Source organism: Crinia signifera, chromosome 4 (assembly GCF_055691185.1).
Source record: "Crinia signifera chromosome 4, ASM5569118v1, whole genome shotgun sequence".
Taxonomy (NCBI): domain Eukaryota; kingdom Metazoa; phylum Chordata; class Amphibia; order Anura; family Myobatrachidae; genus Crinia; species Crinia signifera.
In genome coordinates, this window is record NC_139220.1 from 233,296,900 (window position 1) to 233,315,345 (window position 18,446).

The 18,446-nt window shown below is 41.7% G+C and overlaps 1 protein-coding gene across 1 annotated transcript in view; it reads right to left on the minus strand.

Moving 5' to 3' along the window:
* Positions 1-11,690: 11,690 nt before the first annotated feature.
* The window catches only part of SLC27A2 (solute carrier family 27 member 2), a 43,722-nt gene continuing 36,966 nt past the window's right edge, over positions 11,691-18,446 (minus strand). Inside the window, exons 6-10 of the mRNA XM_083183989.1 lie at positions 17,463-17,553; positions 16,472-16,670; positions 14,013-14,110; positions 13,379-13,509; positions 11,691-11,970 (exon numbers count right to left, since the gene is read on the minus strand). Of these exons, the coding sequence (XP_083040115.1) occupies positions 11,794-11,970; positions 13,379-13,509; positions 14,013-14,110; positions 16,472-16,670; positions 17,463-17,553 (696 nt within the window). The 3' untranslated portion in view covers positions 11,691-11,793. The remainder of the gene's footprint in view (positions 11,971-13,378; positions 13,510-14,012; positions 14,111-16,471; positions 16,671-17,462; positions 17,554-18,446) is intronic.

Here is an 18,446-nt window from a genome sequence, read left to right on the forward strand (position 1 = left end):
CTCACATGCACACACCTCATTCGCACAGTGGCACACTGAATGGCATGCCAGGAGTATTGAGCATTTTTTTGTCAATTTTGTCAAATTTCCCCGGGGTGGTAGGCTTTCAATAGCTGTACGCTATGGAAAGCCATCTGTTCATTTGCTGGTAATACCAGCAGATGAGCAGTTGGGCCAGGGATGATGCGGGAGCGCGCACCAGTGCTCATCACTCATCGCTGCCCCATACACACTGGGCAGATTTAGAGTTGAAAGCAGCTAAGACGAGTAAACTGACCTGCTTTCAGCCCAGAGTTGCCCATTATGTATGGGCCTTTTGGATTAAAGGTAGGCACATTTTATTATAATTATTTGCACAAATATATCAATACTAATTTTTTATCCTAGGGGGTGCCGTGATAAAATGCTGATACTCTGGGGCGCCAGGATTCAAAAATGTTTGGGAACTATTGCAGTTACTAATGTTCCTACCAGTTGTGATTGCATTCTTCTGTTAGTATTAGGGATGCCATCCTGAGGCATATTTTTCAATTTTGGGATTCCCCAGATCCGCATCCCTAAAAAAAAAATACACACCCCATCCACCCCACACATTTACTTACATGGCCCATTACAGTATGTTTGCACCTAACATCACATACATCAGGCATGTCCAAACTATGGCACTCCAGCTGTTGTGAAACTACATGTCCCAGCATGCATTGCCACAGTTTTGCTATCAGGGAATGCTAAAACTATGGCAAGGCATACTGGGATGGGTAGTTTCACAACAGCTGTAGAGAAACTGTTTGGACATGCCTGACATACATGAAACCATGTTTTCATGGCCACTTTTACAGAATTGCTCAAATAAATTTCAAGTACACAGCCCGCTGAGCAGATTCATTTAAGCACAGCACATTCAACACACACTAAAACTACTTTTGAGTTCTTTTTTTCTGGGAGAAGCCTAAAAAATTGACCAGTAGGGAACTTTGGAGGTGGGGGTCATAACTCTGACACAAACAAGGCCAGGAACTAAAACAAACCACATCATTTACGCATACCTCCCAACTTCTGTCCGTATGAAATAGGGACACTCGCGCGGCGAAGCATGCGCACAGCGTCTATTCTACTAGATTGGGGGTCTCCCAACTGCCACCCCCCCGCAGCGGGACAATGCCTGCCGCGGGTGGGACAGCGGGACAGGACCCGAAAATCGGGACTGTCCCTCTAAAATCGTGACAGTTGGGAGGTATGTTTACGCCCACTCCTCCCACAAATGTTTCATCCTAACCACTTCACTAGGGTTTGGGAAAGATGCAGGAGATAAGCTAGCTCTTCTGGGGGGTTACAGGGACTCAGTGAAAAACTGCAAGCCTCCCGTAACTTCTGGGAGAGTAGACAAGTATGATGCAACACTGTCTAGATGAGTAATGCAGTGACATTCCTTGCTTGCTTGTAAAGCAGAAAATAAGGCCCATTTTAATACCTCGTTATGTTCATGATGTTGGAACAAGATGGACATATGTGTGCACCTAAAAAGAGTGTCCAGGCGGAGGTGTGGTCTTATGGCAAGGTGGTCAAGTGGGAAATGCCACACCCTCCATTTCCGTCATATTGAAGGCTTGCCAACTGTCTGGGAGGTGATGGTCTCTGCCCAGTCCCACTATCCTCTGAATAGATCCTGCAAGCAGTGTCGGTTCCAGGTGTTGGGTAATCAATGCAATTGCTTTCCCCCACCTTGTAACACTTCTTACCTGTCTAGTACAATGCAGTGGCACCTCAGGCAGAAAAAGAGACTAGACTGCTGCTGCTCAGCATCCGCTACCTCTCTCCCTAGCCCAGCACATGCTGCATCCACAAATAATAATAAAAAAGTTATTTTTCGGAAGAACAAAAATACCTAGATGCAAATATTTTTTTTTTATCATATGGGGTAAATACTGGCAGCTTTTACATGTAGCCCACAAATACTGGACAGCTGTCAAATATAACAATACTTCTACTGTTTGCACATTGATGATATTTTTGCAGACATGCACTTTATTATCATTCTTGCACTTGCAGGGTTTCACCACTATGGAGGCTATTCTGATTGATGCACTCCCATGCAAATTCACACGGGAGCATGATGTTTTTCATGCGTTTCCCGGGCACTTGCACACAACAGTGCGGGCGGGGGCAGTGGGGCGGCAGGCCGGGGGATGTTCCCGGCACCCACGTCATCGGGACATTAGCATGATAATGCTTTGAAACACTGGGAGTTCCCATGCTAATGCCCCGATGACGAGGTTGCTGGGGGCAGGCAGCGGACATCAACGGATGTCAGCTGCCTGCCCTGTCCTCGCATAGGACACAAATGATGCGGGTGTCACCGCATAGGCTGCGAATGGTTAATTATGCAAAACATCCATTTGCATGCAAATTTGCCCTGTGAAGGCGGGTTGAAAAAGATACGCAGCACTGCGTGTCAACCAGAATAAGGTCCTATATCTGTTAATCTAGTGAGGCAGACAAGGAAGTCACCATTATTTTCCTAGTCCTTTTGGAGGGTCCAGGGGAAGCCCATATACTGCTGCCCCCCCTCCCCATTGTAGACAGTGGCACTTGGACGCAGGGAGAGTGACTGCTACAGCCTCTCTCCCCAGCCTAGCACACATGCTGTTTTGTGCTGCACTCGGCAGAGAGGCAGATCCTCTCTCACTTTGTTGGATGTGCAGGGCAGGGGAAGGGGGGACTTCCTGATAACTAATAATTGTAGTATTTCCAAAGAAAGCGGTCTGGCAACACCTCATCTGCGTACCTGGGCCTGATATGGCGGTCGATGCCCCTGTATCTATCCATGGGCCTGAATCAGACCTAAACACTCATCTGCAAAGTTGCAGGTGACTGCAAGTCCATAGCCGCCACCCAGACAGAAAGGTAACCCGCCCTGTGCAAATCTGCAAGCAAATTTCAAAAATATCGCTATCCGTTATTTTGTCGCACATCCATGCGCAATTCCTGAACCATCAAATGATTTTTCAGCCTGTACAAAAGTGAGGAATGCTGTGTACACACGGCCCGATCCGGTGCCCGTCGATACCAATGGGTGACTGCATTGGCCAGGTGGGAGGGAGGGGATGCTGCACTGCAGATCAAAGCAGAAATAGACGTGCTTGCCAAGTTTATTCTGCGCCGACCTCACACCTGCAACACACATCCTCCCTTAGAACACCTGGGCCCGTTTTTTGGACACTCCCAGAAAAGAGCAGATTGCCACCCCAAGCACTAACTTCCTGTCAATCAAATTGCGAGGGTAGTGTTAATAGTTCCTTCTGCTAATTTTGACGCTGGTTTGGCTCGTGCATGAGCACAACGATCTCTACGCATGCGCGGTCATTCCATAATCAAATGGATTTTGAATTTGCTCATCAGCGATCAACTGTGAATCAGGCCCTATATACACTCTGTATACATATATATCTGTATACACAAGGTTTTGAGGATTTAACATAGATAAATGTTCCAGTGGTTAAAAAGTTAAACTGTTTGTATTCCTAAAAATAACAACTTTCATCTCCACCTTCCCAAGGAGATGTTTTCCCTAATGATACTATTTAGTTGGATATATTTAGACCTGCCTTTAATTTGGCGTTTATAATTGTGCATTTTACACATGTATGTTTGTTTCGGTAAGGCTCGGTCCCTGCGGCCTTGTGAAGAAGACTGGAATAAATTAATTCCAATGGGACCAGGAAAATACATTGGAGGATACCTAACGCTTGTTAGATAATAATAGTGAACAGTAAGGGCAGTGTGACAGCATGAATGTGCTGCTACAGAGTTAGACATCACCTTTCCCAGCCATAGAAGTGTAAATATAACAGCCGCAATGCAGGACCTCAATTATACAAGTTGGACATTATAGTTTAGCTCAAACACAGTTGTAAACGGCTGCTCTGGTTGTGCCTTATTTGTTTTGGTGCTTTTAAGAGACTCAGGGATAAACTTACTAAAATGAGAGTTCTATTGAAGAAGGGATGTTGCCCATAGCAACCAATCAAATTCTATCTAGTATCTTCTAGAGCAGGCATGTCCTGCCTGCGGCCCTCCAGCTGTTGTGAAACTACACATCCCAGCATGCCTTGCCATAGTATTGCTATTAGGGAATGCTAAAACTATTGCAAGGCATGCTGGGATTTGTAGTTTCACAACAGCTGGAGGGCCGCAGGTTGGACATGCCTGCTCTAGAGGGTGCTAACTAAATCAAAAGTAGAATCTGTTGCTATGGTAAATATCCCATCTACAATAGAACTCCTATAATAGTAAATTTACCCAAATGAGTCTGAATATATAGTTCATAGGTTGAGTGCCCTTGAAAACTAATCACCACACTGATCAATAAAATATTAGTAAGGTCACTTCAAATTATTACCCTCAGAGACCCAATTTTGACTGCGCTGAGGTCATGGGTTTGATTGTTGTTTGATGTCCTTAAATGTGTGAGGTTTGTATATTATCTCAATGCTTGAGTGGGTTTCCTCCAGGTGCTCCGGTTTCCCACCTTAGTAAATTTACCGCTGAATCTCATATAGGGCCAGATGTATCAAGCTTCAAAATGTGATAAAATTGAGAGTGCTAAACAGCCAGCCATTCAGCCCCTAACTGCCATGTTACAGTCTGGGTTTGAAAAATGACAGGTAGGAGTTGATTGGCTGGATTTTTTTCACTCTCCACTCTATCACATTTTGAAGCTTGATACATCTGGCCCAGTCTTTCTTGTGCTAAAACACTGGGCTGTAGGAGGGCAATAATCTGGACCTGGACCAGTAAGAAGCGGAGCACCCAGAGTGTCCTGGGTGGAAGCAGCACTCACCCACCCCTAGTTAAGGTCCATACACACTGGGTGGTTCCCACTGCTGCCGATATCGGACTCTCTGGTATATGTTGTGCTAGTCTCAGATAATGGCATAGATCTAGGTCATCCATAAAAGTTGTCCTTCTGCTATTAATATATAGATAATGGTATTTATACAGCACTTTTCCACCAATAAGACTCAAAGTTTGCCTCTACAACACAAAAATACAAAAAGCTAAATGCTTAAGTAAACAGGAAAGTCTTGAGTCTGTTTTTGAAGCATTCTGATGTGGGGACCTCTTGAACTGTCCAGGGAAGCAAGGTATTAAAATAGGTATTAAATTATAGGGGCAGGTATTAATAGTAGGGGGTTCCTAAACTTACTCAAGGATCAGTTTATCACACAATCGGTTGAAACACCAACTCATAATGGGGCATTATTGGATTTAGTATTAACAAACAATATAGATTTAGTTTCAAATACCAAAGTAATACAACATCTATGTAAAAGTGACCATAATATGGTCTCAATGGAAATCAACTTCTGTAATCTACAACATAAAAGACAGGCTAAAATATTACATTTTAGGAAAGCTAACTTCGATTTATTCAGGGACTCTTTAAAAAAAATTGAATAAGAAGTGTTAATTGAGGGGAAGAATGCAGAGGAAATGTGGGATCCACTAAAAAATGTGCGGTACTTATGTCATATCTGGACTCCCGGTTTTCTTATGAGACCGTGTCCGCTCGCCACGCTTCGGGCACGGTGGCTCGCTGCGCTCGCCACACTATATAAAATCAAATCCATGCGTAGTTGGATAGTAGGGGTATGAAAAAATGGGGTGCATTTAACATGGGAGTCCAGATAATACATAAGTACCAAATGTGCTTGATTCATTAACTACTAAATATATTCCTAAAGGCAATAAGGGCAAATTCAATAAGAAAAAGACAGCATAGTTGGACAAAAAAGTAAGGACAGCAATTAACAATAAGATAAGAGCATTTAAAATTTACAAGGATAGCATGACTAAGGAGGCATTCAGCAAGTACAAAGAATCAAACAAAATTTGTAAAGGGGTAATCAAAATAGCTAAAAGGGAAGATGAAGAGTGCATAGCCACTGAGAGCAAAACCAATCCCAAAAAGTTTTTCAAATACATCAATAGTAAATGAATAATTAAAGAGAACATAGGCCCGTTAAACAATATAAAACGTTTATAGCTTTACAGAGGATTAGGGAAAAGCAGAATTGTTAAACAAGTTTTTCTCATCAGTGTTTACTAGGGAAGAGCAGACTGTGGACCATACAGGTACAATAAATGGGACAAGAAACTCAGATCTTAAAATCACTTTCACGACAGATGAGATAACATTACGACTCCGCAAAATCAAAACAAAAAATCCTAGGGTACTATTGAAACTAAGGGAGGAATGAGCAACACCACTGTATTATGTTTTTGAGAACTCATTATCATCTGGTAAGGTACCAAAAGACTAGCGGAGGTAGTACCAATATTCAAAAGAAAAAAAAAAAAGAGATGACCCAGCTAACTACAGACCTGTGAGCTTAACATCAATAGTGGGTAAATAATTTGACCAGTATTCAATGCTCCCGATTCACCGTTTTTCCGGCGAATCGGGCTGTTTTCACTCCTTGCGGTGAATTTTTTTTCACTGAAAATATGATTCATCCTATTCAATGTTCACTGTTCGCCGAAAGCAAACAGTGAATGCCGGCCAGTTCTCTGTTTCATGTTCGCTGCAATTCGCTGGTGTATTTCAATGGGGTTTTCACTGGGATTCGCCAAGAGTGTATTCAATGCTCAAATGGAGAACTGCTTTCTCTATTGATTTTCGCCATGATTCTCCGTTTTACATTCGTCATCTTTTTTAGGTGAACTGGAATGTGATCTTTTAAAATAAAGCGTTTTTTATTTTATTTATTTTTTTTGGTGTCAAAAAATCAGATTTTTTTTTCTGTGAAGGGGCATGCTATTTTTATTCATGTGCTTGGAGCACATGAATATATTTGTAAAAAAAAAAATTTTAAACTAAATTTTTTTTTTTTTTACACATTCGCCAGCAGGGGGCCGGGAGCCGGAGCCGCTCATTAATATTCATATATTCACTGCAATCTGGTCCCGGCTTGTTACGTGCAGGACCGGAGGAGCGGCTACCTACCCCTGCCAGCATTCTCATAAATTCTGGGGCAGGCAGGGAGGCTTACATTTCCCTACCTGCTTCCGTCCTCCGGCTCCCTGCGGCATTCGACGCAGGGGTTAAAATTCACCAGCAGGGGCAGCGAGCCCCTGCTGCATTGAATAGGGCGACAGGGAGGCAGCCCTCCTGAACCCTGCGAATGTGCAGCTAATCCTAAACAGGATTCGTTGCACATGGAGAACACAAACATTGAATACTCCCCTTTGAGGGATTTTTAAGGGATGGTATCCAAAAATATTTAGAGCTTCACAGGCTAATCAGTAATAACTGACATTGGTTTGTGAAGAATCGCTCATGCCAAACAAATTTACTAGGCTTTTACAAGGATGTCAGTAACAACCTTGATAATGGAAATGCAGTAGACGTGGTCTTCCTAGATTTTGCTAAGGCTTTTGACACGGTTCCCCATAAGAGGGGATAAAATGGAAAATCTAGGACTAGGGGAAAGTATTTGTAGATGGGTAAGGAACTGATGGCTGTGTAATAGAGAACAGAGAGTGATAGTAAACGGCGCAGTATCAAATATGATACCAGTACTAAGTGGAGTGCCACAGGGGTCGGTGCTTGGGCCCCTTTTTTTAAATATATTTATTAATGATATTGTGGTGGATATACTCAGCAATGTTTCCATCTTTGCTGATGACACAAAACTGAGCAGAGTAATTAGATCAACCGAGGAGGTCTCCACACTCCAGAGCGATCTTACTAAATTAGACGAGTGGGCTAAAAAGTGAAAAATGAGATTCAATGTGTATAAATGCAAGGCTATGCATCTTGGGAAACATAACCAATGTGCTAGCTATAACCTAAGCGGGGAGGCACTGGGTAATTCAGAATTTGAAAAGGACCTAGGAGTCCAAATAGACAACAAGCTGGGGTGTAGTGCCCAATGTCACATAGCAACAAAAAAAGCGAACAGGATACTAGCCTGCATAAATAAGGTATGGAGACTAGGAACTCAAATGTAATTATGCCACTGTATAAAGCATTGGTTAGACCACATCTAGAATATGGAGTTCAATTCTGGGCCCCGCACTATAAAAAGGACATCATAGAATTGGAAAAAGTCCAAAGAAGAGCAACAAAGCTAATAAAGGGAATGGAGAATTTAAGCTATGAAGATAGATTGAACCATTTAGGATTGTTTACGCTAGAAAACAGACATTTAAGGGGGGACATGCTAAACATGTATAAATATATCAGGGGACAATGAAAGGAACTGTCAGACGCCCTTTTTACTGTGAGGAAAGAATCAAGGACACAGGATCATTAGTTTCGATTAGAGGAAAGAAGATTACGTTTCATTAGACAAAACATTTTTTTACAGTCAGGGCAGCCAAACTATGGAACTCTCTCCTGGGGATGTGGTGTCAGCTGACACAATAAACACATTTAAAATAAGGTTGGACAAACATCTATTGGTTAAAAATATACAGGGGTACAAACAATCATAACCTGTCCTTAAACATAACATTATACACAACGTATTACGAGGGAGGAAGCTAATACACCAAAGTTGAACTGGATGGATGTGAGTCTTTATTCAACCTTAACTACTATGTAACTATGTATGCGGACACTGTCAAAATACGACAATCAATGCAGCTGCAAGGAGAGTAGACTTTGACAGAAAGGTCAGTCTCCCTCTTCGGCAACATAGCAAATAATATATTCCACCAATGCATGGACCTGCTTCACCATGTAGATGGTCCAGGCACATGGTCCAGGCAAATAATGAGATAAAAGCAGGTAATCATATCGCCTCCTTTGCACACTGGCAAACCATGTTGCTGTGCAAGGGGTGCAAATACATTTATACATGCAAGGTAAACACTGCCTACTTTTGCATGTAGCCCACAAACGTTGGGCAGCGTGACGTTGGGTACACCCCTACAGATATATCTGTCCAATCTGGTTGGTCGGAACAACACTGCACACAGCCCACCCAAATCTAAAGGTGGCCATACACTACTGCTGCGAGAAGTAGCAGCAGTGTATGCCAGCCGATCCCGCTTGCAGGATCGCATGAGGTCCTTCCTTCACGTATCGCATGAGACCCAATTCCCAAGTCGGAGGATGGATATGCAAGCAGGTCCGATCTCCGACTCTGAAGCACACGAGACCACGCATCGAATCAGATGCGGTGTCAAATACATGCAATTTGGGCCGATTTAACCAGATTTCTCGCCCGATCCGTCGGAATCGGGTGAATCGGTCCAAATTGCATAAGTCTCTGCAGTGCAGCATTGTTTTGCTCAGGGCAGTCATTTTTTTTTTTTTTTTGCCTAGCCCCCAATGCAGAATCAGCCACTAGGATGGGAAATCCACCCTCGTGGATCAGTGTTCAGTATGTCTCCAATTACAATGTCGACATGCATTAAGGAGCCCATACACGCTCCTTTCTGCCGCGTCCCTTTTGTACTCTGAGATGCGCGCTCCCGCGCATCTCATCGTACGGTACAAAAAGTATGTGCTGCACATAGCTTTTGTACTAGCTTTACATCGTATCGCATCACATTGCATGCACAAGGCATGTGATGCGATACGATGTGTACTAATTAAGTACCGAACGGATCCGACGAACGGACGGTGTATGGGTACCTTTAGATTGATATATGAATGCCACCATGAAACATTTTGCATGTCAATACTGAGAGACATTGTTAGTATGTCAACAAAGTGTTTTTACTGTGATCCCTATGCATTTCAACATCATGAAATTCTGCTGACATTATGTATGCCGACAATGTCACTGTCAACTTGTGCATATCATCTCAGGTTCTACTAATTTACATAAAACTGCAATTATTTCATTTGTGTTATTTATAAATACAGTAAGAAAGAATATTTGTATCTTGTACAGAATATTAACATTTTCTAATTAATTACATTGATTTTCACAGTGCGATTCCTAGCATCTCATACACCTAATGTAGCGCTCAAAACAACATTTTGTAATCATATACTTTTCTTTTTAATCCCACAGAGTACAGGTGACCCTGGCCAAGATTGCTGGGTCACTGCATCACCAAGAACAGTTGCATTCTGGTGGACTTTATGCAATACAGAACACCTATCCTTGTGTATCATTGCCTATTTTCATATAGATTGTAAGCTTGCGAGCAGGGCCCTCCTACCTTTTTACCTGTATTCATTGGATCACTGTATCCAATTGGAAAGTGCAACAGAATTTGCTGCGCTATAAGAAACTTAATAAATATAAATATTAATAATTATAATAAAATGCATATATTTTCTTCTCAGACTAGATAAAATAGTATTAGCTGTTAATTCACCAACTAATTGCTGGCATAAATTGTTGTTGTCTACCCACCAGTAATTATTTAGTATTATATTTATATTATGGGAGGGAAACTTCAAATAAACATAATCTGAAAATGTATAGTACACAAAATAAAAATAGGTTAATATATAATTGTGTGCTTAACCCTTTGAATGCCAAGTGAATTTGTCAAAATAGGGTGAAAATTGCCAGGCAAATATTTTTATTTATCACTAGTAAGCCTGCTTGAAGCAAATGCTTCCAAAGCTAGAAGATGTAGGTGGAAATATAATAGGATGAGAGATTGGTAAGAAATCTCCATAATTTTTTTAAAGCGGCAATCATTTACACTGCAAAACCAGTTTGATTTTGAAGTGTAAATGATTCCCGCTTTAAAAAAAAACTGGAGCTTTCTTACCAAATCTCTTATAGTTTCACTTGCTGCCAACAGATGGCAGTGTTTCGGAGCCACACAAACACTAGACATGTGTACACAACAGTTTTTATTTTAATTTATATAACAATGTGAGTGACGCTGACATTTTTAGCGGATATTTTGAACATCTCTCACAGAGATGTTGGCACTCAAAGTGTAAACAACGGTCTTTATAAGCCCCAGAACAACCCAGAAATGTCACTCAGTCATTGAGCCGAACAGAGAGGACAATAGCATCCATTAAGGTGCCCATACACTGAGGCGATTTGGTCCGATTGCGACCAATCGGCCCGTTAAATCGGACCAAATCGCCTCTCCCTGACATGCAGCCAGGTCCGATGCGTGGTCCTGTGAGCATCGGACCCGACCAGGTGATTGGACCGGCTGCCCGTCTGACCACCCGTACTGGGACCACCCTCCAGGTGGCGAGGCGGGCGGGAAGCAGGGACGCATGCGATCCATCACAATGGATCGCATGCGTCCCTGCCGCCGGGAAGGTCCCAGCGGCTTGCAGGCTATCGGGTGTCTGAACACTGCTGCGAGACGTCGCAGCAGTGTATCGGCACCTTTAGAATACAGCTGGGATAACATCTATAATTGCATTTAATAATCAAACAAATCATTAACATTAACCTGGATGGTGCCTTACCTATAGGCATATACTGTATAAATCAATCTCACCATGAGTCTACATTTTTAAAGGGCAAGCAGTATCATCTTTTGTAATGTATTACAAAGATTGCTCTAAATGAGCAGTGCTGAGTATTGCAGCTGTATTACAACATATGCCGCTCATGTTGTTTATTTTTGTAACCAGTTCAGGGGGTCAGAGCTGACAAATTGGTCCCAGTGGGGCCAGTAATGGTGCCCTGATGTGTATTGATGTTGTTACTACGTTACCCTCTTAAGAAAGGACAAACATACACTTATATTAACAGTCTCTTTTAATGCAATATAAACTAGCAGAATTGTCAACACCGTGGAGAAGATGGACGCAGAGTAACCAAAGTTTACAGGCGTTCTGTAGCCTTACAGTTTTATTTTTTTATTCTTTATATCTTCATAAATGGTCTGAGTCATGGGAACATATTTCTTTTCTCTCTCATCCAGGAAATAGAGCGGGTCAGCGATAGTAGAAGGATCAAATCCTTGTTTTACAAGCTGCACTTTACGCTGCTTAAAGGTTCCTGTGGTCTCCAACACTTCCTAAACAAAGACACAATTATAGAAAGTCAACCACGAATTATTATAATCTTGTATCTGTGGCACTTAAATAACAGACCAAGCAAAAAAGTATTTTCCGACATTTCCATGCTATTTAATGTTACATTTTTATCAGCATCATGATGACAATGCAATGCTAATTAGTGTTCCAACTTTGGCAAATACTTTTTGCTTGGTCTGTATTATTTTAAGTGCCACAAAGGTCTATATTGGAGGTAACATATTTTAGGTTTTACTGAGGAGGGCATGCTTCCAGCCTTTAAAGGATTGTGCTAAATTAGAGAAGCGCAACTTATAACAATATAGCTGACCCCGTTGCCCTCCGCAACTAAAGAGATACAAAGTCTATCCTTTAAAAAACACTTGCACAAATGGCGGCACTCAAGTATAAATACCGGCACAACAACCATCAGAGTGAGAGCCAACATTTTAAAGCTGGCATATTTTCGCATTTGGTGGTTGTTGTGATGCTATTGATCCCTGAGTGCCCCCATGTGTTTGTGGGGGATGCATTTGGTCTACAGCATGATGGTCGACAGTCATTAAGTCGACATGGGAAAAGGTTGACATGGGTCTAGGTCGACATGGGAAAAGGTCAAAAGGTTGTTAGGTCATTAGTTCAACAGTGTCTAGGTCGACAGTAAAAAGGTCGTCATGGGGTTTTCACAGTTTTTTGAGCCGACATGCGATATTTCATGCCCTACCATCCACTAGGACAAGGTGGGAGAATAAATAGTGTGTCGAGCATAGCGAGGCACCATGCACGATGCATCGCGAGCGCAGCGTGCACTTTAAACTGTGTCCATGTTGACTGTGTTGACATTCAGGTAAAAAACAGTGAAAAGCCCCATGTCGACTGTTGACCTAGACATTGTCAAACTAATGAACTTTCGACCTATAACCATGTCGACCTTTGCCCATGTGGACCTATAACCATGTCGACCTTTTTCCATGTCGACCTAATGGTGTAGACCTAATGACTGTCGACCATCATGCTGTAGACCAACTGATTCCAACCCGTGTGTATGTGGCGGCACTTACAGAAACTCACAGTGCTGTTTTGTTTATTTCTGTGAGTGCCACCTTCACATGCCACGCTACATTACCCACCGTGGAGGGCACCCGGGACACTGGATTAATTAAGTAAGTAAGGAGAGTGCTGAGACCGCTAACAAATTATATTTATTTTGACTAAAACTTTGAAATAAGTGCCAAATTAACAAACATACCCTTTTGTGTATGCCAACAATTTTCAATAGAGTGTGTAAGCAGCATATTAATATAGTAGTGATGCCACAGTTGTATTTCTTCCTCTTTATGAAATTTTAACTATAGATTTTAATATCAAATAAAAATGTATTACGTTTAAGGAAAGGAGAATATACCATACCTGAATCATAATAAAGCGCGGCCTTGCATAGTTTGGTAGGAAGTCTCGGACATGTGCATATAACTTTCTACCATCGAAGGTCTCATACTCCCTGAGTTTGAGTGTGGCCATTCCTATTCTACCTTCTTGATCTATTAAGGAAAGGAAAGTAGAAAATCAGATTATTATGTTTAAGTTCAGAAAAATCTGATTATTATGTTTAAATTCTCTATTCAGTTCTGTTTCCTGTCTGGGCAATGTTGAGGAGCCAATTATAATCTAAGAAATCTGCAGTAATAAGACACAATCAATATCTATATCTATATATGACGGACAATAGGACATGTAATCTTGTTGCTATACAGTACTTTAGGCCAGCAGGAAAAATGGACTATAAATGGTTTGGTGTGGGGGCTTGTATGGTGCGGAGAGCATGGTGCCATCACTTGGAATTACATCACTAAGCCCCTGGACCGCCCACTGATAAGGGGAAGAGAGCGGATCTGGGAGACTGATCTATTAAGGAGGGCGTCCTGAAATTTGTGAGCCTCTTTGAAATTCTGGGAGGTACGCAAGTACTAAACAAACACATAGGTGAAAGAAGTATCAATATCATGTACTTAACCAAAGACCACAACCAAACAAACGTCCTTACTTGGGACAGGTACTCCGTATACATTCACTTCTTCAATAAACGTCAGAAGACACAGAATATCGGCAACCTCTGTAGTGGCTACATTTTCCCCTTTCCACCTGAAAATAGAACATGATTCTTAAGGCAGACACTGTCAGGACCTGATCAAGAGGAAAATCAGAATCTCCAAGTATGAAGCAGCCATGTAATTAATCACCCTATGGTGTTGTCATATTTCTGACACAAAACCATCTCTGAATGAAGTAGATAAGCTGTGCATGAATACACTTGACATTCATTTGGGTATGGCCCGGCCTGGCCTTGCTGCTGCTGCTGCTTTAGGCTTCTTACAATGACCATGCTGGTGATTCTGGGGACAGTATTTGCAGCATTCAGACCTCCCTGCTGACTGCACTTTGATGTTTCTCAATAAAGGGAGTATGTTGTTCTTTGGCCTTCTGGTTTTTGGGAGATACTCAATGTTAGAATTGTATAGTAAATGTGCTTATGTATTAAGGTGCCTGTCTATATGATCCATAAAGTATTTAGTAACCTTATGCTTAACTAGCATAAGGCTAGTATGAGTTTAACTGTAATATAACTGTTAATCAATTAATAATGTGTTACACCGTTTTCTGAAAGATTTGGTGGGACAAGCTCATAGGGAATATTTTGTTCTATTTTTTAAGGTGACCAACTGACATGAAGATCATCTTTTGTGATAAAACTAAACCTATTTACAAGAAACGCTATCATAGCTGTTGCTTAAACATATTTAGCCTGTGGTCATCAATAATTTGGTTGTTTGGCGAAAAAACACCTCACCAAAGTGCCTGAGCTTATGACTCCATACATGACCACTGTTAATCAGGAGATCTGCCTCAGATTTCCCACAACAATTGTAGTCACTGTCTCCTTCTTCCTGTATTTTCTACTAAGGTAAATTCCTGGTTATTTTTCTGTTGGAATATATGGGGGAATCAGCCACCAATCAAGCCCCCAAATGCCATATTACAGGCTGCGTTTGAAAAATGACAGGAGTTACCGGTTTTTAGTTTATCTGACTATGCTTTCTCTCCCCAAGCTTTGATAATCTACCCCATAATTAGATAAATCACTTTTCAGAATTACTTTGCAGAATCTAAGATCACTTCCAAAAAATTAACTAGATATTTTCTATAGACATCATCTGACTTCCTTTAGGATGACATCACATGACTTCCTAAAGGAAGTACTATTTTACCTCCAAAGTAATTCTGAACCTCTTGTATCACTTATCTCACAGTGGTTCCCATTTATTATTCAATATTTGCAGTGTGATCCCCGAAAAACACCTGTTCCCGGTAGTTAGCCGGCAAATATTAAGGACCACCTAAATGTATGTAGGAGGGACCTCAGCAGGAATCTCCGAGTCCTGCTGCAATCCCTACTGCACCGCCACCGAATGCATCGCCCATAGGTTTCTATGCGGGCAGAATCGCTTTGCGTCCCTGGGCTACCACCATTCTGAGATGGTGGCAGCCCACTGTAGCCTATGGGCAGGGTCAGCACTAACTGCTCATGCGCAGATCCCCCGGCGGCCGGCGCCCAGTTCAGCACATCACAGTGAGCCCTGTCCCTGCGCGTTGGGAATGATGCATTTCACATTGTAAATAGAACCTTAATAAATTGGCCCCATTATATGCATTATAGGCTTGTAGAATTATAAGCAAACATTTAGTTTTCCAAGAACTTAAAATAAAAATGTAGGGCAGTTCTACTGAAAATATTTAAAATGACTTATGTCTAGGTCACTTCACTTGGTAATGTACAACAAACCACTTCATAAGCTCAATGGAGGATTCTATAAGTAAAACCATCCAAACAAATGACGTAAGGCCACTATGTGCTAGCTTATACAAAGATACATCATTGCACAATTTAATGAGGTTTTATTAAGACATTACAGTAAATGCCATATAGATATACAATATGTTATATTATTATTGAGAACAAGGGACACCAGGATCTTATATTGAACCTCATTCAGATGTGGTCGGTCTAGCTATCGCTGCTACTTAAATGGAAGCAGCGATGATAGCGATAATATGGCAATGCAGCAAGATGTTGCAAGATTACTGCTTCAAACCAACGGCCAGCTAGCTGTGTGACCTATGGGGTTGTGCACAACCCAGCTACTGTAGTTGCTACAATCTAAGGGATCTGCATTCCCTGAGGGAGATATTGCCTCATCCCTCCCCCGCAACACACCTCTTTTTAAAAAATGGAGGCCATTGATCAGACTGGCAGTCACTGACCGTTTGATTCTGTCTTTTGTCTGTTATCACAGAACACCAGTACTCTTTCAGGATCTGAATGTTACTATTGCTGTTCTTCATCCATCAAATAAAATGTAAAAAAATGTTTATATTTGCAATTATAGGTAAACTGCAAGTTCTGCACCACATGATTTGCTATATACATTTCCACTATTATTTTACCTGAAAGTATCGCCAACTCGGTCATGGAAATAAACAAATTTTTGCTGGTCAACCATCAATATATCGCCAGTGTTAAAGTAGGCGTCTCCTTTCCGGAACACATCTCTCAATATCTTCTTTTCTGTGTGAGACTTATCTCCTGCATAGCCTCCAAAGGGAGATAGTGTTGTGATCTTGCTCACAAGAAGCCCAGGATGACCTGAAACAGAAAGACCGCCTGTTCAGCAGAGATGTCCAGTCACAGTTACCAGTCATAAAATACCCAGCAGTCCCCATAGTTCATAAACAGAAGTCTCTAGAAGCAGATTTGTCAAAAAAGGACCTCTATGTACAGACACAACTCTTACAGTTTTATTATATGAATAGATTTGTTTTATTTAGTCCAAAAGGTTTGATTTACTGGGCTCTGATTAGAGAAAGATCAGATTCGATTTATGCCTATATATTACAAATGATAGAGCAGTTATAATGCATAATAGAATATGTTTTACTGATCTATAATTTTTTATTTTTTTTATTTGTGTCATCGGCAAAAATATCTTTCATAAATAGTGTCTGATCCCCGGGTCGACATTGTCTAGGTCAACCACTATTGGTCAACGGTGACTAGGTTGACACCTAAGAATGGTCGACCTACCTTAGATAGACAATGACAGAATGTCACACAAGATTAAGTTTTTCGTGAATTTTTTTGATTAGACTGACTTGGTTCATATCCAAGTAAGCATAGATTGAGAATATAACAGTTATGATGCAAACTCATGATGCATAGAAGAAAGGTGCCATGTATAAAAGGCAGACATTTGAGCAATGTCCATTATTCACAAGAATATGAATCTCCTGACAAAATAAGTCTAATATCACATATCACCCTCTTATATAAACTGAAGGTTTCTGAAAATGAACATTACCTTCCAAGCAATGGTTTATTCGCAACAGTTACTAATATTACTTCTCACAGTACATGTAGAACACCCCTGGAACTACATACCTGTCCGTGTCTTGATGCACCGTCCTTTGGCATCTCGGACAGGCTCATCCTTTTCAATATCATATTTTATAAATTCAAAAGGGAAAAATTTCTGTTAAAAGAAAACAGAGTGAATTAGAACTCAGATGTATATGTCATGTGACGGTGATATAGAAGACAGATAGATACAGACACATTGGGCCAAATGTAATAGGGTGAGAGTTTCAGAAAGTTAGAGATTTTGGGAGAGTTTTCGGTACTTGTGTATTATCACGGCGCCCACGACTTCCATCGTAGGGCATTGTACAACCAAAAATCGGTCATATCGCATGCAATGCGATGCAATTGGACCCGATTTTTAATTGTACAGGCACCCAGATGCCTGATTCCTATGTTAAATGCCCCCCCCCCCCAGACCAGATTTTTCATTGTACACCCACCCTGATGGGTAATGACTATGTTAAATGCCCCCCATTGTTAACGCCACCCCACTATCAACGCAAGCGCAGTGAGCTCGCGAGGGGCGGCGGTACGCTTCCTCCGACCTTTTCATACCTCCACTATCCACGTCGGCGTGGAGTTAATTTTATATAGTGTGGCGAGCGCAGCGAGCCCGAAGCGTGGCGAGCACAGCGAGCCCCGCGAGGGGCCGCGGATTACTTTACATATATTCCGCGGCCACTCGCTGCGCTCGCCACACTATATAAAATCAACTCCACGCCGACGTGGATAGTGGGGGTATGAAAAGGTCGGAGGACATGTACCGCTGCGCTCGCCACGCTTCGGGTTGTCGTTGATAGTGGGGTGGCATTTAACATACTCATTACCCATCAGTGTGGGTATACAATTAAAAATCGGGTCAGGGGGGGGGGGGGCATTTAACATGGGAATAAGCCCAAATCGGGCATGGTTGCGTTGCATCGCATGCCGAGTTTTCCCATTTTTTTTAAAGCAGCAATTACACTGCAAAACCAGTTTGATTTGCCATGTAATTGATTGCTGCTT